This window comes from Podarcis muralis, chromosome 15, assembly GCF_964188315.1.
Source record: "Podarcis muralis chromosome 15, rPodMur119.hap1.1, whole genome shotgun sequence".
NCBI classification, from domain to species: domain Eukaryota; kingdom Metazoa; phylum Chordata; class Lepidosauria; order Squamata; family Lacertidae; genus Podarcis; species Podarcis muralis.
In genome coordinates, this window is record NC_135669.1 from 40780460 (window position 1) to 40805139 (window position 24680).

General features: G+C 46.9%; 1 protein-coding gene across 1 annotated transcript in view; it reads right to left on the minus strand.

The window, feature by feature from the left end:
* Window positions 1-6607: 6607 nt before the first annotated feature.
* LOC114585224 (uncharacterized) overlaps window positions 6608-24680 on the minus strand; it is a 65714-nt gene continuing 47641 nt past the window's right edge. The window contains exons 26-30 of the mRNA XM_028707660.2: window positions 22824-23005; window positions 15061-15118; window positions 11941-12093; window positions 8030-8230; window positions 6608-6877 (exon numbers count right to left, since the gene is read on the minus strand). Of these exons, the coding sequence (XP_028563493.2) occupies window positions 6839-6877; window positions 8030-8230; window positions 11941-12093; window positions 15061-15118; window positions 22824-23005 (633 nt within the window). The 3' untranslated portion in view covers window positions 6608-6838. The remainder of the gene's footprint in view (window positions 6878-8029; window positions 8231-11940; window positions 12094-15060; window positions 15119-22823; window positions 23006-24680) is intronic.

The following is a 24680-nucleotide window of genomic DNA, read 5'->3' on the forward strand; positions in this document are numbered from 1 at the left end:
ACGAAGTTTTCACGCCAAGCAAACCCCTTTTTAATTCTCACAGGCCTTTCAAATCTGATCCTTTTGAACCTGAACTGTTTTGCGCCCGGCATGGGGAACCTGTGGCCCCCTGAACTACAGCTCCCATCAGCCCCAGCCAGTATTGCCCATGGTCAAAGTTGATGGGAGTTGGAGTCCAGCAACTTCTGAAGGGATGCAGGTTCCCCATCCCTGTTTCTGTTACAGTGGTACCTCAGGTTACAGACGCTTCAGGTTACAGACGCTTCAGGTTACAGACTCCGCTAACCCAGAAATAGTACCTCGGGTTAAGAACTTTGCTTCAGGATGAGAACAGAAATCGTGTGGCAGCAGCGGGAGGCCGCATTAACTAAAGTGGTTCCTCAGGTTAAGATCAGTTTCAGGTTAAGAACGGACCTCCAGAACGAATTAAGTTCTTAACCCGAGGTACCACTGTCTATGCCTTGGATAGCATGTGCAAGCGGCGAAACCCGGAAGTAACACGCTCAACCCAAAGCGCATTCAACCCGAGCTATGACTGTACCTCGGGTTACATACGCTTCAGGTTACAGACTCCGCTAACCCAGCAATAGTACCTCGGATTAAGAACTTTGCTTCAGGATGAGAACAGAAATTGCGCCGCAGCAGCAGCGGGAGTCCCCATTAGCTAAAGTGGTGCTTCAGGTTAAGAACAGTTTCAGGTTAAGAACGGACCTCTGGAATGAATTAAGTTCTTAACCCGAGGTACCACTGTCTATGCCTCGGATAGGGTTTGTCCTGTTTTACATTTATGGCTTCAACACTATTTAGAATTCTTTTGTTGTTGTTTTATTTATTCTATGCTTTACGTCGCCAGAGGATGTTAGTTACTGACCAACTAATAAACACAGCAAATAAATACATGCATAAATCTATCAACTGTTCTTCCAATGCACAGCTCTATTGCAATTTAATATTTAATGCAGGAATGGTGAACCTGTGTTCCTGTGGATATTTTTGTCTAGCTACAGCTCTCATCTGCCCCAGTTTGCGTGGCCAGCGGTCAAAGATTATGGGAGTTATAGTTCTGACAGCATATGGAAGGCCACAGATTAGCCACTCGTTTTAACATATCCATGAGCACATCGTCTTATTTTCTTATGATCGGTGACAACAGCAAGTCCCTCTGAAGTTGTTACCTGACATCATAATGATGTCCGATCACTGACAGGTAAGCACCTGCACCAACTGTCAAGGATGGCCCACAGAGGATGGGCCAGTTCTTTACCTGGCTCTCAGGCTGAAAAGGGTTCCCCATGCTACTATAAGCTGTGCAAAATTGGCAAAATGTTTCCTGTATTGCAGGAGCGTCTGCAAGGTACAGAAAAGTATTCACATACTGAGTGCTCCGCTTGACACAGATCAATTAACTGAGATTGTAGCAGAGGTAAGGACATCAGAAGAACACGGCTGGGTCGGGCTAAAGGGGATCCATCTAGTCTAGCATTCTATTTACACAGTGGACCCCCAGATGCCCCAAAGGGGTGCCCCACGGCAGGACACGAGAACAGCAGCACTCTTCCCATTTGTGACTCCCAGCAGCTGGCATTCAGAGGGACCCTGTGTTTGATAACTTTGGACATGGCACGAAATAATGGCAAGCAACGTAAACCCATTAACTCCGAGGCAGATAACCTACTATATTCAGAACTGATGAGCTCATTATATAGGGGTGGTTCCTATTTGCATAAAGGTATATAACCTTTCAGGACGTGGGTGGCGCTGTGGGTTAAACCACAGAGCTTAGGATTTGCCGATCAAAAGGTTGGTGGTTCGAATCCCTGCTCCTGCCAACCTAGCAGTTTGAAAGCACATCAAAGTGCAAGTAGATAAATAGGTACTGCTCTGGCGGGAAGGTAAACGGCGTTTCCGTGCGCTGCTCTGGTTCGCCAGAAGCGGCTTAGTCATGCTGGCCACATGACCCGGTAGCTGTACGCTGGCTCCCTCGGCCAATAAAGTGAGATGAGCACCGCAACCCCCGAGTCGGCCACGACTGGATCTAATGCTCAGGGGTCCCTTTACCTTTACCTTATATAGCCTTTCAAGTTTCACATGTCCTCAGGAGGAGGAGAGCCAGGCATATTACTCAAAAGTTTGCATTTTTGTTGCTTACTTTTCTGATCTGCCTGGTGAAGATTTCTGTCCAACTGAAAATTCAACCCATGTTCACTGTCTCACACAGAGAGAGTACTGAAAACTGGAACACATGTCCAAATCACAATGGATTTTTTTGTTGATAACTCCATCGCACCCCAACATGCAGTTCATACAGAATAATAGAATAATATAATGGTAGAGTTTTGAAAGGGACCCTGAGGATCATCTAATCCACCCCCCTGCAATGCAGGAATATGCAGCTGTCCCATAGGGGGATCGAACCTGCAACCTTGGTGCTATCAGCACCACACACTAACCAACTGAGCTATCCAGTCATCCTCTCAGAAAGGGCAAGCAGTGCTTACACTAGGGCTGGGGACCTGTGGCCCCCAAGATATTGCTGTCCCCAGTACTGTCCAAATATGTCCTTCCAGGTAACCAGAGAATTACCTACAAGCTCATATACCAGCGTCTTCCTTGCCCCACCATCAGACAACAATGTTGATTTGTTTGATGCAAAAGATTTTTCCTTTTTTCAGAAAAGACAACAACACACATTTAATATTTGAGGTGCAGCAGATGGCCTTGTAGGAAGGGAATGCAGACTGGCAGACAATACATTTGTGATTCTGCAAGCCTGGAATGTCTCCGGTGAGTCAAATGTTCTAGTAGCAGGAGGAAAGGTTGGGGGGGGGGATTAAACAATTGGCAGCGCCGATCTGTTATATGAAGACAAATGTTTTCCTCACCCCCTCCCCACCTCTGATGCTGGTTCTGAAGGATGATGGCAGGCAGGTTTCAGAGAACAGCCTTTCCCAAATTGTTTTCCCTCCAGATGTTGTTGGCATGGCTGCTGGTCAGGGCATTTAGAATTCATTCATTTGTTCAACTTTTAATATGCCTTTCATTAGTTAACATCCTGGGTCAGTTTACAAATATACAGTGAAAACAATACTTTCTATGTATATTTCCTCTTAAAATAAACCTTAATAATGACTTAAAAATATTACTCCAAGCCACAGTAGTCACTCCCAAAGACTGTCACTGAATGACAGCCACTGTGGTGTAGTGGTTAGAGTGTTGGACTAGGTTCAAATTCCTACTTGGCCATAAAACTCACATTGTGACCTTGGGCCAGTCTCAATCTCTCAGCCAAACCTACCACACAGGGTTATTGTGAGGAAAAAAATGGGAAGAGAACTATGTAATAATAATAATTTTTTTTTATTTATACCCCGCCCTTCCCGGTTCAGAAAACCAGGCTCAGGGCGGCTAACAACAAATTTAAAACACTTAATTGATGCAACAAAAAACAGCATAAAATACAGTATAAAATGTGAATAACAATAAATTCAGAATTCAAAAATCAATTTAGGGGGGAAATCCATCCAATAAACATTAGGTGTATACCACATTTGCTTCTTGGATGAAAGGTAGGATAGAATGAAATGAAATAAATAAGAGATGTATTTAGACATCTTTTTTGGGGGACAATAATGAAGAAATGAGGGTGATGAAATTAGTTAATATGGAAGAAATGGTCCTTCAGATATCCCAGAAAACCCTGCCACACATACAAGGTCCCATAACAGTGCTTTAGGTCCTAGAAAAACAAACTGACAGAAAAATTAGAATCTGAGAGGAACCAAAAGGGACAGATTTCCCCATCCCCAATTTGTACAGCAACATATTTATGTAATATATTTATACCCCATCTTACTAAAAAATCAAGGGAAGTTTACACATCAACACCACCAATAAAAGCAATGAACCACAGGGAAGCAAAATAAAACCACAGTAAAACCAAAGGGGGGGGGGGCGGAATCCAAAGGAGTGAAAAGAACAGAAAAACATAGTAGCCAGAGGAAATTAAAATAACAATCCACTGAAAACACAAACTCTAAAAACAACCACAAATTTAAGAAAAACTCCATTTGAGCCTGTTTCTTTACCTGAGGGCTAAGGGTCACTGGCAGGTGTGTCCGTGCTCAGAAGGCCGTTCCAGAGTCGGGGGCCAGACTTCATGAAGAAGCCCCAATCACCGCCTCACCTCCATAAATCCCAGGGAAATCCTTGTCACCAACGGCCCTGCAGAGGAGGACTGAAGGAGGGCCTGGCAGACAGGTGAAGGTGAACACCTGAGGGCCGGATCCAACTGCCATTCCTACCCCTGGCCATTCTAACACCAACTGCCCTGAGGGAAAGATTCCAGGAGACATCCCTGCTGCTCTAGCTGCCTGTAAGGATGGGGGAATTTGACAGTTTTGGTTTGTCTTCAGCTTCTCTTTTATTTTTCAGTCTTCAGTTCCCCACATTTCTACATCACTTCAAAGGGGAAAGGTTCAGAAAAGGGCAACCCAAATGATCAAGCGGATGGAAGGAAAGGTTGCAGCATCTGGGACTTTTTCATTTAGAGGAAAGGCGGGTTTGAGGCGACATGATAGAAGTGCACAAAATGTATGGCATGGAGAAAGTGGATAGAGAAATGGAATGGGGGGGAAAAGCTATACAAAAAGGAGGATTCCTGGATGCCAAGATTCAGGTTTGGGGCTATTTGGAGAGAGAACCTCAGCAGAGATTTAAAATCACAAAATACGCAGCAAAGTCAAGCACGGACCTTTAAAATATGTCCCTGTAAGTTTCGAAACTTCCCTCTTCCCTTAGCATAGAAAAGAGCACACATTTGGTAAGTTAAAAATGGTTTACTTACAAACCCTCCAAAGGCCAGGTTCATGTGCTTTCCATACATCACTCAGAAAACACAAGCAGTAGAACTAGGCTTAGTTACTGTGGTGAAAATGGTAGTACATAAATAAGGGATGCCTAACGGAGGGTCTCCCCAGATGATTTCAGGGCACAAGGAGGAGGTCTCTCACTCTCTCAGTGCGCAAAGTGCTAAACACAAATACATGTTATCAGACACCTTTCACAACAGCCTTGTTAAGTAGGTCAGCCTCCAGATAAAGCATTGCCTCCCCTGCTGTTCCATGCTCAGGCCCTGCTCATGGCAGATAAGATTAGACCAGGGGTTGCCAACATGGTGCCCTTCAGGTGTTCACAAAGCCTTTGATCTCCGCTACCACCCTGCCACTGGTAGGAATATGAGGGGCATGTGTGGCAGAAGTAGACTGTGGGAAGCACAAAGGCAGGGAAGCAAAGTGAGGAATGGACTCACCACCTTGCCTGCCCTGTGGAGGGGAGAGTGGCTACTTTTTTCTCCCTTGAAAAAATATGCAGAGCTAAAAGAGAAAGCTGGAAGTGTGACTCTCCCTCCTGGTTTTTTTCAACTCTTTCAGAGCTCAGATTAATTCATCCAGTTCCTACTTTTCCTCAACCACTTTGGGAAAGTGAAATATGCGCTCTCTCGCTCTCTCTCTTGTGCGGGGGGGCACGGGGGGGGTCTAATATGGAGGGGGGAAGATAGAAGTGACCGGAAGGGATAAGAGTCACAAACCCCCAAAAGGATGGAAATGCCTGGATTAGACATACAGTGGTACCTCTGCATACGAACGGGATCTGTTCCAGAGCCCTGTTCGCATCTAGAAGCAAACGTAACTAGCGACGGCATGTCTGTGCACGCACGCATCGCTTTTCACTGCTTCTGCGCATGACGTCATTTTGAGTGTTTGCGCATGTGCAAGTGGTGAAACCCGGAAGTAACACACTCCGTTACTTCCGGGTTGCCGCGGAGCGCGACTCAAACGCGCTCAACCCAAAGCACATTCAACCTGAGGTATGACTGTACCTCGGGTTACATACGCTTCAGGTTACAGACTCCGCTAACCCAGAAATAGTGCCTCGGATTAAGAACTTTGCTTCAGGATGAGAACAGAAATCGTGCGGCAGCAGCGGGGGGGCCCATTAGCTAAAGTGGTGCTTCAGGTTAAGAACAGTTTCAGGTTAAGAATGGACCTCCGGAATGAATTAAGTACTTAACCCGAGGTACCACTGTATTCAGATAAACAGCTGCAGCAGACTGGATCCCCCCCCCCTTCCTCTGATCACTTCAGGAGGTGCAGAAGCAAAACTGTGACACAAGCCTTCTTGTCTGAATAACCTACTTCTCTCTCTCTCTCCCCGCCCCCCCCCCCCCGCTTTAAGATTTCCCAATGGATAGAACATGGTTACAAGATTGACTTCAATTGATTAAATGAGATAGCTTCTCTCACCACCCCTGCTGAAACCAGAAACCTCCCATTTATCATCAGAAATGTAACAAAGGAACATGTTGAACCATTAGTAAATGAAGCACGCTGATTTTAAGCATGGGGAGTTAAGGAGGCAGAAAGAATTGCTTTTGCCGCTGGAGACCATTACTGCTACATTAAAGCCACAATCCCATACACACTTATATATGGGAGTCAGTTCCAGTGGACTTGTTGGGACTTATTTATGGGCAGACATGCAAAGGATTCTGTTGCATCTTGCAATCTTTTACAAATTGCACAGATTGCGAGTCTGAGATTTATTTGTGTGTGTGTGTGTGTGTGTATACACAGAGCCACACATTACATGTAAAGCATGTTCAATGCGCATTTCAAATAATCTTGGGGACTGTAGTTTAAGGGTGCTGGAAATGTGAGGGCGAACTACTGCTATGGAAATTTTCTCTTCTTCCTCACATTCCTGGATTCACAGTTCCGCCGCACAGAATTAAGCTTCCCATACTCCTCTTTCCTTCACGGACGCTGTTAAAGATGATGAGTCACAGTGGGCCATATCCTGCATTCATGAGTGCTGTTTCCTGCAATGCAATGGACACCGTGTTCATTTTGTCCAGAGATGCAGAACCAGCAGCCCTCCAGAAGTTGCTGGGCTTAAAACTCCCATCGGCCCCAGTCAGAGTGGCCAACGGTCAGAGATGTCGGGGGCTGGAGCCCAGCAAACATCTAGAAGGGATCACATATTGGCTACCACCAGAAGAAATGATAGAAGCATCAGAACTAGGCAGCCCTAGCCCAGGGGATCAGAACCGGATGCATTGAAAGGGCACCTAAGGCAAGGCCAGGGAAGCTTACTCAGCCCCAGGGGGCCACACGCCATCATGGGAAACCTTATGGGGGCCGAATTCCAAAGGTGGGCGGGGCAAGAGGCAAATGTGGGTCCATGTGTGACCTTTAGGCAGCCGGCTACATTCCAGCTGATATAAGAAAAAACCTGCTCCTTTTCCCTTACGGGGTACCCAAGAGCCCATATACTGTAGAGTCCTTTTGTAGGTTCTCCATTGGTAGGAGAAAAAAAGAGAGACCAACCAGAGAATATTGAGAAGCAAAGCAGCTAGTAAGCCTGACCTTTATTAACTGTTACAACAGGGTGCTCCCCCACACGCAAGAGAGAGGAGGAGGACCCATTGTGGGGAGGGGGGAGTTAACCCTTTCCACCCCCATGCAATCCCAAATAAAATTCTAACTCTGGAGCTGTGTTAAGAGGAAAATCCTCCAGTGGCACGAATGGGGGGGGGGGTGCCTCCCTCAAATGCAAACTGCAGCTTCCTGAGTGGGCCAACTTTCCCAGAAGACTGCAACAGAGGAAAGTGTTACGCTCTGTCACCTTTTCAGCTGTGATCCAGATAATGATCAGCCCTATTTGCATGACACACACCACACATCACTTCCACATTTACATCACATGGCTTCCCCCAAAGGATCATGGGAACTGTAGTTTACCCCTCCCAGCACCCCAATGAAGGACAGTTCCCAGGAATCTTTGGGAGAAACCACGTGCACGAAATGTCCTTTGAATGTTTGTTGTGGATGAGTCCAAATATTTATTTTGTTGTTTGAACCCCTAAGACCTCCAGAGCTGCTGGAATATCTCCATATGCTATATATAAAATAAGTGTTGAATGCTTTGCACTGTATTATATGCTTTTTACACTTTCCATTTCTGCACTTACCACAACATTGTAAAAAACGGCCCCCATTGTTTGCTTGTAAAAATGCTCTTGCTGCAGATATTCAAGGCTGGTGCAACCCAGTTTTTTTGTTTTTTTATCCAGGGTTTTCAGAACAAGCTGTGACATTTCCTTGCCCCTCTTGCTGGCTCGAGCTGCCAAAAATTTCCTTGTTTTGTCGACAGATAGGAGGTCATTGAGAACCTACATTAAAGCGATTTTTCAAAGACAAAACTTCATGAGAGGGTTGCAAGAAACTAAATTCAAAAGGCCCTGAAGCCCAAATAACCAACCCCCAGGGGAGGATGCTTTCCAAATATCTGTATGATTAACTGATCTTCAGAGCTCTGAGCTTACATCTTCTTTCAATCAGCCTCTACTGAGGACAGGCAGTCTTGCCATGTGAATGCACCTGGTGCCTTCGGACCATTTGGTCACTCCCAAGTGATGGAAAAGAATGACCTCATCTGAAAGGGGGCTACCTGTCGTGTCCCTGCCTGAGTCACTGCTCTGACCTTGCCTCCTTCAAATCAACTCCGCCGAGGGTGCATAATCCATAATCCTGCCGAGTCTCTATACCAGGTGTGTGTGTGTGTGTGTGTGTGTGTGTGTGTGTGTGTGTGTGAATCATTCACGACTCGGTAGGTTTACCTGACCTCAGAGGAGGCTGACTGCTGAATTTCTTCATGAGTCACTGCCTTCAGCTTGCCTCCTTCCATTCAGCCTCTGCTGAGGGCAGCTGCTCATGCCATATGTCTACACAGACTGCGACTGGATCAATCGGATCTAGAGACTGGATCTAGAGAGGCAGCAGAAATTACCGCACCTCAGAGGAAGCATGGCTGGACCACTGATTCCTGCAGAAACAGGGAGGCGGGCAGGAAGCCCTTAATCTTCCGCAATTTGTTTCTTTATTGAGTGCATTTGTACCTGGCTCTTCATCCGAAAAGGATTACATACAGTCAGCTAAAAGGAGGAAAGGTTGCCTCTGCCAGTAGCTTTCCAATCACCCTTAACCCTTGGGAAAGGGGCTGATGGGAGTCGGAGGGCAACAACCTTTAAAGGTCTTCACGGCCTAGGACCCTCGTACCTACGGGACCGCCTCTCCCGGTATGCCCCACGGAGAGCCTCAAGGTCCATAAATAGCAACACCCTAGTGGTCCCGGGCGCTAAGGAAGTTAGATTAGCTTCAACCAGAGCCAGGGCCTTTTCAACACTGGCTCCGGCCTGGTGGAACGCTCTGTCTCATGAGACCAGGGCCCTGCAGGATCTGATTTCTTTCCGCAGGGCCTGTAAGACAGAGTTGTTCCGCCTGGCCTTTGGCTTGGAGCCCATTTGATTCCCTCCCCCTCTTTCCTTTTTCTTTTTCCTTTCTCCTCTTGTGATGAGGCTGCATTTAGTATTTTAATGTTTCAATATTTTAATGTATTTTAATCTTGTTCTTAAGTTGTATTCATTCAACTTGTTTTTATTATTGCTTGTTAGCCGCCCTGAGCCCGGCCTTGGCTGGGGGGAGGGCGGGGTATTAATTATTCTTATTCTTATTATTCTTATTCTTATTCTTATTATTATTAACAACAGCCAGAAGGCCACAGCTCCCTCATCCCTGGAATAGGCAATGCTGAGCTCGATGGACCAAGCATCTCAGTATATGGCAGCTTCCTAAGATTCTTATGTTTATTTTTGTTATTCCAATAGGGAACAAAAAGATCCCGCTCCTTAAGCAATTCGTTAGTAGCATTTGTTTTTCCTGCTGCATGCGACTGCAGTTAATTTGCCCAGGGTCTCAGTGCCCCATATATTATAAAGGAGGAGTTTTCATAGACCTCCAGTTTAACTGGCAAACGCTTAACTGTTGCCGCACACCGTTTTGTTATAGTAATTCATAGGCTTTAATTTGAAGCTGGGGTGCCTGAGCGGGTGGGTGGGGAGAGGCAAAACAACGACCCCAACAACTCCCTCTCTATCCTCTGTGGACTGGCAATAAGTTAAGTACCAAAGTGTGAGGGTTTGCTGGCTGCTGGTGCAGTCAAACAACCCTTGCCGGATGCCAGAAGCCGCTCGATTTAAGCATCCTTTTTAAGACACCCAAAAGCACCATCTACAAAAAGAAATCGAACTCTTACATACTAAGTAGCCTAGATTTTCTCTAATCCAAAAGCCACTTTCTTGGACCCTTGAGCCCAATAAGGGTTTGTCTTTTTTAAAAATCCACCACTCCACTCCATTCCCAGCCGTGTCCTGAACTTCTTGTGTAATTAAGCTTGGCTTGTAAGAACCTCTACACATCTCTTCTCTGCAAACCAGAAAAGGGTAGTGGTCAGAGCGACCTTCCTCAACTTGGTGCCCTCCAGATTTTTTGGACTACAATTCCCAGGGTCCCTGACCATTGGGCCTAATGGCTGGGGCTGTTGGGGCCAGATCTCAAGAGTGTTGCATTAAAAAATACCCAACAGGATGCTCTTAAGCACTAAGGGGACTGCTAAACCAATGGATTTTGTTGCCATTGTTGCCATTTAGAGTACGTTTGTGATACATGAATAAACATTGTATCAAGCCACTCATTTCCCCCATCTGCAGTACAAATTGAAAGTAATATCATACCACTTTAAACAGTCATGGCTTCTTCCCCCAAAGAATCCTGGGAGTTGTAGTTTGTTAAGGGTGCTAAGAGTTGTTAGGAGGTCCCTATTCCCCCTTACAGAGCTACAATTCTCAGACTAGTTTAAGAATCACTTCCTCTTCTTCCCAAGGAACGTTGGGAATTGTAGCTTTTTTGTGGGGAATGAGGGGTCTCCTAACAAAAGGGGGCCTCCTAACTCAGCACCCTTAACAAACCACAGTTCACACAATGGGGGGAAGCCATGTCTCTTAAGGTGGTATAACAGAGCTTTTAATGTATGGTACGGATGCAGCCCCAGGGAAGCATGACTTTATTTGGCAATGCCTATCGCTGTGGGTTAAACCACAGAGCCTAGGACTTGCCAATCAGAAGGTCGGCGGTTCGAATCCCCGTAATGGGGTGAGCTCCCGTTGCTTGGTCCCTGCTCCTGCCAACCTAGCAGTTCGAAAGCATGTCAAAGTGCAAGTAGATAAATAGGTACCGCTCCGGCGGGAAGGTAAACAGCATTTCCGTGTGCTGCTCTGGTTCGCCAGAAGCGGCTTAGTCATGCTGGCCACATGACCCGGAAGCTGTACGCCGGCTCCCTCGGACAATAAAGCGAGATGAGCGCCGCAACTCCAGAGTCGGTCATGACTGCACCTAATGGTCAGGGGTCCCTTTACCTTTACCAGACAGATGACTTTGTTTGACGGATTGGTCCAAATCTTGCCCCCTTCACACAACCCTGCTTAACATGGCAATGCACCTCCTTTTCATTCAGTTCCCATCATCCCTGACTGTTGGGCATGCTGGCTGGGAATGATAAGAGTTGTAATGCAAAAACCTCTTGGGCTGATGGAAGATGGAGTCCCAAATCTCTGGAGCACACCAGATTGGGACAGGCTGGGTTAGGGTGTTGGACTAGGACCCTAGAGATGAAAACTGTGGTCTTCATTCAGCCACAAAGCTCACTGGGTGACCTTGGGACAAACTGTTACCTCTCAGCTTAACCCACCTCACAGAGCTGTTGTGGGGATAAATGGTTGTTAGTTACCCCGAGAGCAACTGTTTTTGATATTATGTTTTAATGTTGTTATCTGCACTGGGATCTAAGGAGGAAAGGTGGATCGTAAACAAACAAACAATATCAACAACAAGAAGTCTTGCTGAAGGTTGGGATTGAAAATTGCTCTAAAACAATGGAAAGTAAATAAATACCTACACATAAGGGACAGATGGAGGATCTGTGAGAAGCTACACAGTGAAAGAAATGTCTGTTATGGATTTATAATTACATGAGTGTTCAACTTACTGGCAACTCCTGCCGCTCATCGTCAAAGTAATGGCCATCCCACACCTCGGTAACAAGACTGCCGTACGTGGCTAGAAGCCGGAGCCTCTTTTTCTGCAAACCTTCAGACATGACATCCTTCACAGGTCGGGTGGTTATGCCCTGTAGAAATTCCTTGCAAACACATCGTATCAAAAACATTATGTCTTCCAGAAGGACAACCCAAACTCTCATTAAGAAGGGGGGGGGGGGTATTTTGAGATAATCTGCATTGTTATGACTCACAGGCCTTGATGACCAGGTTGCACATCAACACCACATTCCCACCAAGAGATGTATTTACATCACAGCTTCTCCAGCTTCACCATTCCTGTCCTTCCTTCCCTAGTTTCTATTCTATTCTTGAAGACACACACACACACACACACACACACACACAGAGAGAGAGAGAGAGAGAGAGAGAGAGAGAGAGATCCAGCCCAGTTATTAGGCAAAGTGAAGCTGCTGCCTCAGGCAGCAGAAGCCCCTGCGGTGGCATCTCTGTGGGCACCCCGCCTACTCTGCTGCGTCCACCAGTGGCGGAAAAGTGCTGCCACCATTGGCACTGATTTCAGGCCAGATCGCCTCCATTTTGGGTGATATCAAGCAGGCGTCTTCTCCACAGTACTCTTTTTGGCACCTGCTAAAAACGTTCTTGTTTAGACAAACCTGCCCGGAAACTTCGAAAGTTGAGGTAATTTTAATCAATGTTAGTAATTGTATGTTTTGAGGTATGGCTGCAAGTTTTTATTGATTTTACTGTTTTATCTTTTGTAAACTGCCTTGAAGCATCTTTTTTACAATCAAGTGGTGTATAGATTTTATGAATAAATGAATAAATACGACAACAACAACAATACAGTGGTACCTCAGGTTAAGTACTTAATTCGTTCCGGAGGTCCGTTCTTAACCTGAAACTGTTCTTAACCTGAAGCACCACTTTAGCTAATGGGGCCTCCTCCTGCTGTCGCGCCGCCGGAGCACGATTTCTGTTCTCATCCTGAAGCAAAGTTCTTAACCTGAAGCACTTTTTCCTGGGTTAGCGGAGTCTGTAACCTGAAGCGTATGTAATCTGAAGCGTATGTAACCCGAGGTGCCACTGTAATGTCAAAAAAGCTGCTTTGCTGATACCGTGTGCTTTTGTTTTGTTTTTAAACCCCACACAAGGGGCAGATCCAGACATTTCAAGCACATTCTTGCCCCAAACCTGGATCTTGGCATCCAGGGAATTCTCCTTTTATATCCCTATTTCTTCTTGCCAACCAACATATTCAATACACATTTAAAGCAGATGATTCCCCACTGCCAAAGAATTCTGTGAACTGTCATCTCCCCCTCCCAGAGCTACAACTCCCAGCACCCTTAACTAACTACACTTCCCAGGATGGCTTGGGAAGAAGCTCTGTGCTTTACATGTACGTTGAATGTGCTTGAAATGAATGGCATGAATCTGCTGTACAGTTAGGAGTGCAGCCTAAGTGAGTAATTGATATTCACTTCTATTGGGGGAAAGCAAAGGACTATTAAAGGGTGACCACGGCCAAATCCTGCCTATTACTGATGACAGGTAGCATGGCAATGTGCCCATTTCACAGACACAGAGACTCGGTCCACACAGGGATCCCTGAAGTGTGCGGGCTCTCTCACCTCCCTACACAGCCCCTGTCATAACAACAGTAATTTTGGTTGTGTAAAAGAACCACCTCTCCCTGCTCTCTTTGTCCGTGAAAAAAATAATAATAAAAGGCTAACGTGAACCCAGGGAGGTTTAAAAGCAGACAACTGAAAATCTGCAATATTACGGCTACAATATCCTGTTTGTGCCATCATCAGCCAGGAGGTCGTGCACACACACAAAAAAGGAAGAGAAAAAAACAAAGCAAGCCAATTGCGGATAGGAGCATTCCACAATTTGACATATGGATCCTGCAAATGCCAACTGCAGGATTACATCACGGAGAAAAGGACAAAAGAGAATAAAATTAGTTCTGTCAGCTCTACGAGGAACCAGTGCCAAAAGAGGTAGAGAGGACATCTCTCTCTCTCTCTCTCTCTCTCTCTCTCTCTCTCTCCTCTCTCCCCCCCCCCCAATAAATGGTGTGGGGAGATTTTAACAAAAAGGGTACGGACAGGGATGCTGGTCTGCCTCCAAGCCAAAGAAACAGAAGCACCAAATTAATTCTGCAAATCACATTAAAAACTGACCTAGTAACTAACGGCTCCAAGTTTTAATTAGTTCAATGGCTAGATCAACTAGTTAAAGATTCTGGCTCCACTGGTACTTCAGGCCAAATGCAGCCCTCCAATCCTCTCTATCTGGCCCTCAGGACTCCCCACCCCCATCACACACCCACTCTGCCCAGGCCACGCCCAGGCCACACCCTCTTTCACACCCTCAAGTGTTTTTGCCTGGCTAGAATGTGCCCTTGAATTCTGGCAATGCCTCTTTGGCCTGGATGAAGGACGGAATCATAAAATCATGGATTTATAGAGTAGGAAGGAACCACAAGGGCCATCTAGTCCAACCCCTGCCATGCAGGAATCTTTTGGCGTGCATGGGATTCGAACCCACAACCCTCAGATGAAGAGCCTTGTGCTCTACCTACTGAGCTATCCCCAAGATGTGACCTTCAAGAGAGGAGTGTGTGACTAGCCTGATGTGCAAAGTTTCCATTTGTTGCTCTGCCCACTTTGGCCTCTGACCCTGCCCACGACTGGCATGTGGCCCCTGAAAGGTTGCCCACAAAAGAATGTGGCCCTCAGGCTGAAAAACACCCCCACACCTTCAGCTGATTAGGCTTTTGGCCCTAGAGGTCAATCAACAAAAGCTTTGGTTGATTAACCACCAGAGCCTAAAGTCTTACTTGTCTAGCTCAGTACTGTACTTATTTTTCACATCTGTATTTTGCCTTTAATGAAGATGCTCAGGCTAGGACTTTGACCAACCTCCCCCTCCCAAGAGAGCTTCTAACAAGAACCCCCCTCTCCCACCTAAACACGGGCCATTCTCAAAAATGATGTCACTCAGAAGCTTCCCCCCAGTGTATATTTTCCATCCAGTTCCTCATCTAAAGCAATAAGGTAATTTTGTTCAGTACTCACAGGACTCGGCACCCCTTGAAACAAAGGCGTGTTGTGCACCCCACTTCTTACGCAGTTTCTGCAAAAGAGAGGGGAGATTAATCCAACAGGTAATCTCTGTTCCCTGTCTTTTCCTCTGAAATTTACTATTAATACAATTCCCCCTAATACTGCATGCACTGAATTGGAGTTTAATTAGATGGTAACCAGAGGGGTTTTGTGCTTATGAGGTAATAAATACTCCTCGAGCTAATAAACTCCAAGGCAGAAGGAGTGGTTATTAATCTCCTGAACACACACACAAACACAAACTTAGCAAGAAGAGCCCCCTCAAGTTATTACTGCTATGCGTGGACAACTATTGATTCAATAACATGGGTGAAACATTGAATGTTTTTCCTCAGGCCCAGGTGAACGAAAGGTCTGCAGGGAGCTGGATTTGGGGTAGAAATGGGAAAAATCTGTCAGCTTCAGTTTCTCTCAGTTTCCCCATCTTAAATTCAGCTGCCCATATTTCCACACCACCTTGCGGTTGGTTTTTAAGGTCCTTATGGAAATTCTTCACCATTTCAGTGCGAATCTCATTTCTGTACATCATATTGCTGCTTAGAAACGGTAATGATAAACCAATACTTAAATGACTAAAGTATATCAAACATTGGTCTGCAGAGTTTGATTTCAAACCACGCGGGAAAGGAAAAGGGGACACCCGGTGTCAGGTGACTGACAAAGGGGTGGCCCCGCCCACTTATCAAACTTGGCCCGTGGTTGGTCAGGTGGGGAAGGGCTTAGCCCTGCAGGCTCAAAGCCAGGCAGACACAAAACTGGGCACACTGTAAGAACTTTGAGAGATGGAGGCAGAGTTATAGAGATGTCCAATCTGCGTTTAAAGCCATCCAAGATGGTGGGCATCCCTGCCTCCTGTGGCAGTGAGTTCCATAGTTTAACAATGTGTACTAGATTGGGCTCAGGAGGGGGGAAGAGTTATGTTGCATTTGTTATATAACCACACATTGCTGTCAGGCTCATCTCTCTCCCACGGGTTTCAGGAACCGCATAATGAAAAGCAAGCATATATTGTTTATTAAAAACACACACACCCTTGCATAATGCATTTCAGTGTGCATAGTCAAGGCCAAGCCGTGGCATTTTGCCACTCCAACATGGCTGCACCACATAATCCAATTCAGTTCAACCCCCAGGATTCTTTAGTGCATCGCAGAGGTTGCTGGTGCCCCAGCAGCAGCCAAAAGTTTTCATTGAGGGAGACCGACAGATGCTGCTGGGGTTCGGACCAGCTCTGCTCCATGGTAGTGAAAGTGCCTTCTGCCCACTCAGGCTGGCCATTGGCTCTTCTCAACAGGGAGGTCATTACGAGCTGACCACACACAACCCTCACCAAAACGAACAGGGTCTGCACAACACCAGTGGCACTCCCTTTCCCCCTGTGATAATGACCACTGGGAGGAGCGCAGAGAGAAGAAACGCCATGGCGCATTTGAGCAGCGCAACCGGGCGCCTTCCTCTGCCCCGACTGCAACAAAACATGTCTCTCCCACATCGGTCTCTACAGCCACAGCAGGCGCTGTAACCTTCCAACAGTTTGACCTCATCCCCGAAGGCGAACTCCATTCTTTCCTGAGACAGACGGATGCCAACAAAAAAATAGCAGAGAGGAGCAATGCCATTGAGACTCTCCACCGCAGGCACCTCCTGTTTTGCAAGTGTCTAGGACTTGCTTCGGGGAAAGCTTGGCTTTCGGCATCACATTAGGGGTTGTTTCAGTAAGCAGAGGCTCCTCAGGGCTAAATCGCAGGGTGTACGATTTTGGGTAGCCGGATCAGCAGCTTCGAAAGCTTCCAGGAAGTCTCTGTGGACTGGGGTTTCTTTCCTTAACCAGGCAACACAGGGAGATGTTGCCACAACAAGGAGCTCCTTCTCCTACTTGGGTTTCATGGTGTATAGAAAGGCCAAGGAAAGGCCCCATTACCACCACCTACTGGTGACAATGCGATCACGTTGCAGCTACAGCCTTTCATAGAGTCTCATATTCTTCACAAACTGTCCCAGGGAGTCTTATCCTGGAGAGCAGTCCCCAGGGCCGTCTTACCCATAGGCGCAAGGGATGTGGGGCACCTGGGTGCCAGGCCGAGAGCCCAGGGCCCGAGAGTTGAGTCCGGGGAAGAGCCCGCCCGTCAGTCGGAGCGCCGCTGCAGGCTCTTCTGCTGCGGGAGGCTCTGCACAGCGAATTCAGGGGCGACCAAGCCAGCGAGATGCTGAGGCAGCTGGCCGGCTCTGCCCTTCTGCATGCCTGGGACTGGGCAACCGGGGGCGGGGGCACCAGGCGGATCTTTGCACCCCGGTGCCGCATATGCTTAAGACAGCCCTGGCAGTCTCCAAACTAGAAAGGAGCGGAAGTCAACAGATACCATTATAAAGGCAGGCAAGGTGTGTTCTGTGATTGGCCCCACCCTCTGAGAAGAGCTGGCAGTCCTCAGAGGGACCTTGTCCGATTTCGTATTTGTGACCATTTGCAGTGCCGAGGACAGGGCTCTGTGATTGGGGCCCTTATCCTCTGGGTATGCAAACTGAGGGAGAGGCATAAGTCTATGTCCTCCAGCTGGCAGGGCCCAAAGGTGGACCCTGGAGAGTCTTCCTTGGGCATGGCAACTCAAATACCCTCTTTTGTGAGAACTCTGAGATGCAGGGGACATGACAGACTAAAATTTTTTGCGGCTGATGATGCCTAACACTGCTCCATTGGCACCACAAAAACTCCTGCTGCCCCCCAAATGACTTGCGTCCTTGGGTCACCTCCTTTGCAGAATTCACATTTCTTTTGCTGCAGATATCCCTTTTTAACTTCCAAGTTTGGAGCATGCACAGCTCTGGCCCACAATGCCGCTGACATCTGCAACTTTAAATACCGTAGCACCGAGAGCCAAGCCTGCTGCAGACCCTGTTACATATTCCGCCTCCACTCTCACTGCCTTTGCCACCCGGGCTGCCTTAACTGTTCCAACGGTTCTTTGCCGAGCGTAGCACATCAAGGATTTAGAAACTAACCATTTCTGACTGTCAGGATTTATATCCCAAACAGCTGTGCCAGGAAAGCCATGGGAATCAAACAGCTATTTGGGGAGCACCATAATCTATTAACTTCTCAGGTCGTTTTGATTTCAGCAGCTTTGCAAATAACGGCATAGTGCACTCAAACGCACCACTTCAGAGGCAACTCTTGGGCTATTGTGTTCTCAGGCAAAGGAGCCTCAGGTCCAAATTGTGAATTTGTCCCAAGAGGTTTGGGGAAGGGCCACAGCTCAGGGACAGAGCGTGTGCTCTGCAGTTAGAAGGTCCCCTGTTCAGTTCCTCATGCCAGGTAGAACTGGGAGAGATTTCTGTCTGAAACCCAGGAGAGCGGCTGCCTGTCAGTGTAGGCAGTACTGAGCAAGATGAACCAATAGTTTGACTCAATATAAGGCAGCTTTCTATGTCTATAGACATTACTTTGGGTGCTGTATCAGGGGGTACCGGCTGACCTCTGTTGTTGTTGTTTAGTCATTTAGTCATGTCCGATTCTTCATGACCCCATGGAGCAGAGCACGCCAGGCACTCCTGTCTTCCACTGCCTCCCGCCGTTTGGTCAAACTCATGCTGGTAGCTTCGAGAACACTATCCAACCATCTCGTCCTCTGTCGTCCCCTTTTCCTTGTGCCCTCCATCTTTCCCAACATCAGGGTATTTTCCAGGGAGTCTTCTCTTCTCATGAAGTGGCCACAGTATTGGAGCCTCAGCTTCAGGATCTGTGCTTCCAATGAGCACTCAGGGCTGATTTCCTTAAGAATGGATAGGTTTGATCTTCTTGCAGTCCATGGGACTCTCAAGAGTCTCCTCCAGCACCAGAATTCAAAAGCATCAGCCTTCTTTATGGTCCAGCTCTTACTTCCATACATCACTACTGGGAAAACCATAGCTTTAACGCTGACCTCTAGCTCAGTGTATGTTTGCACACAGAAGGTGCCCTGTTCAGTCCCCAGCATCTCCAGTTTGAAAGACCACGCAGCGAGTGGTGGGAAAGGCCCAGCACCGTGAAGAGCTGCTGCCAGTCAGAGTAGCTGGGCAAGATGGTCAGACCTGGTACAAGGTGGCATATTTTCCACTGAATAGGCTGGTGCTAAAAACAAAAACCAGCAACCCTCCATGGAGAAGCCATGGCTCTCTAGATTTTGTTGTACTCCAGCTCCCATCAGCCCCAACCAGCCTGGCTAATGGTTAGGGATGACAGGAGTTGCAGTCAAGAGACATCTGAAGGGCCGTAGCTTAGTGGCAGAGCACCTGCTCTGCATGCAGAAGACTCCTGCCAAAAAAACCCAAAAGCTGTTGCTGATCATCAGTGTAGACAACCTTAGACTTGAAGGACCAATGGTTTCACTTGGTATAAGGCACTTTCCTACATTCCTTACTGTCAGGGAACTGCCATCAGCTCAGAGGCGAGAGGTGGAAGGGCAGTTGGGTTACAGGAGAAGATAGTGAGAAGCAGTTCTTCCTCCGGGGAGGAGGGAAGCCACGCCTCCAGTGGGGAAGGGATGCAGGGCTCGGAGGTTGCAAGGGAGAGCCACAACACCGAGCCTGAGCAAAGCGGGGGGGGGGGGGGGAGGCAGGTCCCCCTTTGCCCACGTCCTCTGCGCAGTTGGTTTATGTGCAGAGAGGGGAGGCGTAGGATGGGGGTCAAAAGACTGCTCTGCCGGGGAAAGTTTAAGGACCGCCCACTCCCAGATTCTGATAGTGACTGAGCAGACATGGAATTGAGACGTTCTGCACTGTGAATGTTTTTGCACCGATAATAAAGCCTTGAAAAGACCAGTGGGGGTCTTGCCTGTTAGCTCTCGAGCAACCATGCTGGCATACATAACACTTACATTTCCCCATCCCTTGACCTTGGCTTCTAGGGACAATGCTGCACCTTTGAACCTTGCTCTCTTGGGTAAGTGTTCTGGTAAAAGCTTTATAATGCTTGGACTGAGACCCCAGCTCCCTGAGGGCATCCCTCCTGGAGCTTGGCACAGACCAGCAGGCACAATGGTTAGGGATGATGGGAGTCCAGCAACATCTAAAGGGCAACAGGTTCTCCATCCTTGAGGCAGGACAGCACAGAGGAACCTGGGCTGCACCCATTTATCAACATCGCTGGGATTCTCCATTAAAGTAGAGGAGAAAGGATAGCAATTCCAGAACAAGGGCCAAGTGTGGAAGCAACTGGTGATAACAGCCACCTGTGAAAGTGTTAGCTTTTTAAAATTCCAAGGCGCATCTATTTCCTCCCAAACAAAAACAATCTAACTCCCCAATATTAAACCTCCAAGCGGAATATTGCTCACAGAGCTGATACAGATGGCTTTACCCTCTGGGTATAAAACGGCTGGATCTTTGGGGAGTGTTTTCAGGTCTTGGGACAGCTACATTAGGATTTCCAGCTCTTATTACTTCATATCTGACATTTATTCCTAGTTTGGTAATGGGAAAATTACCAGATAAAATTGGCATTTGACTTGGATTTTTTCCCCCTTCCTAAGAGCCTCTGCTAATATGGAAGACGGCAAGTCGTCAAATTTATTCAAGTTTTTCTTGTCAACAATATCATTAACCAAATCCCTCAATTTCAAAGTTAATAAAAGCATCTGGGTTTTCTAGCACAGCAAGACCGGCTTGCATATTTAAAACCGCATACATAGATGAATTTGCATTGGACCAAATTTGCATATTAATGAAGGACTAATTGCTCTTTGCAGTCAGTTTCATGCATACGAATTTACTATTCTTTTTTGAAAGCTTGAAAAGATCCAGCCCCCCCAACCGAAAAAAGGCAAAAACTTTTCAAAATAAAATAAAAAGCTACAGAATATTTGAGAGGCAGAAAAGGAAGGGATTCTCAGACTACATTTTAAAGCTTCAGCCAATTATTTCATTTCTCGTTTTTTTATCACAATAGGAAAAAACACAACGGGTATAATTTACAAAGGCTGTTGGAGATAAGTGGATTTTTCCTAACCTAACCAATATTTAAGAGATTTTTAAAAAAGATTACCCATTGTTAAAATCTTACCTCTAGCTCATTCCATTTATGTAGGGTGGTATTTAGCCCTCAAAACTCAAGAGAACCTCCAACCTGCACCTGACCTAGTCTGAAACTCTGCTCAGATCTCATGCATTGGCCTTAGAGAGATTTGGAAGGATTGACCAGCACCTTAGACGACTGCTATCTGATCTGACATCCAGCTGACTGGATAGTCAGGCAGATAGTCCCAGATCAAGGTCTGATTGACTGCTTTGCAGGAGGGGCAGTACTAGAGCCTGTACAAGTTGCTTCACATCCCTTCCATTTGGTCCAGAGCGTGGGGATACAGCAGTTGCTCCTCCATTGATGCTGATAAGGGAGACTTGCAGAGATGCTGCAGCAGGTTTGGAGGAACCTGTAGCCCTCCAGCTGGAGCTGATGCAAGCTGGAGTCCAACCACAGCTGGAGGGCCGCAGGTTCCCTAGCCCTGCTCTACAGTCCACCTCCACTTGGCCATGCCACTGAAAGGGAGCAGTAATGATTCCGCCCTTGAAAACAGTCGCACTTCGTATTTCTAAAGCACTTTTCCTAGGTCCTCGAACGTGTTTTAGCCGTTATTCCTACAACAGCCTTGAGAAGATAGGCCTGCACTGTCATCCCCATGCTATAGACTGGGGAAGGGGTGTCTGTGGTTGAGACAGAGAGTAAAATGGTTTGTTTAAAGCCAGTCAGGGCAATGCTAACTGAGCTGAGATTTCAGCTAGGGACCTCCCAGCTGGGAGCTCATTTGTAGGAGCACAAGGAGTTGCCTTATACTGAGTTAGATCCATTGGTCCATCTAGCTCAGTATTGTCTACACTGACTGGCAGCAGCTCTCCAGACAGGAGACATTCCCAGCCCTACCAGGAGATGCCGGGGACAGAACCCAGGACCTTCTGCATGCTGGAGAGATGCTCTTCTAGCGAGCTATGGTCTTGTTGCTATTGTGTGAACAGAACCAGTGCAGTCCATTCTCCTTGCAAGTATACTGAAGGAACGGGCAGGTGGCATCTCATCACCTTGTCCATTCTCAAGGCGAGCAGCAACTTTTGCAGCTGCCTCCCGCGTTCTCTGCTTCCATTTCATCTGGGGGGTAATTCTGTCTCTGGGAGGGCAGTTAAGGGATCCGCTCCGGATATAAACGCTGGCATTTTGTGCTCCGAAAACCGGGAAGCTGAACAGTAAATATACCTCCCTTCTCTCCCGAGATAGCTTGCTTATCCTTCAGTTGCAGATGCGGCGATAACCCATCCAGATTTTGGCACTGATCTAGATTTCATCTCCCTACTCCCGCTTTAAATGGAATTTGGAGCCACCAGTCGTTTTTACTACCAATGGTTTGGTTCCTATAACAGCAGGGTTTATGGCTTGAAGGCCGCCTCTCACTGATCAGGATGGCACCAAGCATTCCCAAATCAGCCACTGCCATGACCGGAACCCATGTCTCGGGTCACAGCGACACTAAACTACACTTCCCAGGATTCTCTGGGGGAAAGCCATGTGCCTTAAATACACTTTCAACGTATTAGGTGGCTGTGATCATAGTCAGGTGCATCAAATTCAATGGGTATAGTCAGAGTAAGAATAACATTTGATACAACACAATGGGGCTTACATTCCAGTAAATATGCTCAAGACTCTGCTGTAAGTCTAAAAAGCCGAACACAGAAGCATCTACTTTTAGATTCACCTGTCAAAGAGCGGAAGAACCGTCCACCCCAGCTGGGATTGTTCGTTGAGCTCGATGGCCTGGCCAGAACGTGGCGCTACTGTGCCCGGTCTTTGTCCACCCGGATCTGGGGTGTAAATAGCATCCAAGCCGTAGATCTGGACCAGCAGAACGCTGTGATCATCAAGATAAGGATGCAAAACCTACAATAAGGCAGAGGAAACTTAGACACACAGCAAAGAGCTGATACCAGATCCAAGGAATGTTTTAAAAGGCTGAACACAAGGGCATGAGAATGTGGGAAGCCAAGAGGGGTTTCAGAAATATAAATTTCCAAGCATCTCATTTCATTCCCCCCCCCCCCCACAGAAGAAATATTTAACAGGCTTCTTAACTGAAAGGTTGAAGACAGGCATAAGCAATTAAACAATGTTTGCAGCAGGTTCTTCAGGCTGGTTGCCATTCCAGTTTGTAACTCACTTTGCACTGGATCAGCAACAAATGTTGCCTCTTCCCCCCTGTCAGGCAGGCCGTCTCCTGTAAATAGGGCCTTCTTGGTAGTGGCACCCGCCCTGTGGAACACCTTCCCATCAGATGTCAAAGAAATAAACAACTATCTGACTTTTAGAAGACATCTGAAGGCAGCCCTCTTTAGGGAAGCTTTTAATATTTGATGAATTATTGTATTTTAATATTTTGCTGGAAGCCACCCAGAGTGGCTGGGGAAACCCAGCCAGATGGGCGGGGTATAAATAAAATTCTTATTCTTATTCTTATTCTCATCATCATCTTGATTTTTGGCAGCAGGTATGTGCTTATTGGATTATACATTCAGCTATCCTTCTCGTAAGGAACGCAGGTGGCGTTGTGGGTTAAACCACAGAGCCTAGGACTTGCCGATCAGAAGGTCAGCGGTTTGAATCCCCACGTTGGGGTGAGCTCCCGTTGCTCGGCCCCTGCTCCTGCCAACCTAGCAGTTCGAAAGCACGTCAAACTGTAAGTAGATAAATAGGTACCACTCCGGCGGGAAGGTAAACGTTCGCCAATAAAGCGAGATGAGCGCCAGAACCCCAGAGTCGTTCACGACTGGACCTAATGGTCAGGGGTCCCTTTACCTTTATCCTTCTCGTGGTTTAAAAAAGAGCCTCTAGAGGCAAAATAATAGTAACAAAAGCCTGCATTAATTTTTCAAAAAACAATTACATTGCTCTAAAGACATGTCGGGTGACTGTCGGTGCTGTCACAGGCACTAGCCAATCAGCACCCTTAGCCAGTACCAACCAATCAGCACCTTCTGCAGTCAATCCCAGCCAAGTGGCACCCTTGACTTTCAGCAGCTGACTTTCAAATCTGCAGAACTGGTTTGTTTTTTCCAGAACTGGCCCCTAGAGAAGAATAGTTACGTTTGGAATGAGCAAGATGACGCCACTTCCAAACCAGCCCCACAGCTCTAAGAATGTCATGATCCTCTTCACTCTAATTCTAAGCTCCATAGCTGGATGTTGAGGCATGTCTTGAATAGGGAAAATGAATCTCAAGTCAAAAGGGAAAAAATATATTAACAATTCTGAAAAGCAAATATAAAATATTCCCTGTCCTGGGATAATAGTGAGACTTAAGAAGATCAGCATCCTTGCAGTATAAGAACATCAGCTGAAGATTATGATTGGGTTATGGTGCGATATTTTATTTTCATTTTGAGGTGAAGAGAGGGGAGAGGAGGGATCTGACTGAGACAGCACATTTCCAGAGTTGCTAAATGCACAAAGAGATACTTTAAACCGCCTCTTCATATCATCACTTCACAGCTAAATCTGTGTAAGGCAACTGATGGGCAATTTGATTCTCCTGCGTTGAAGGGAGCAGTTCTCAGCAGTT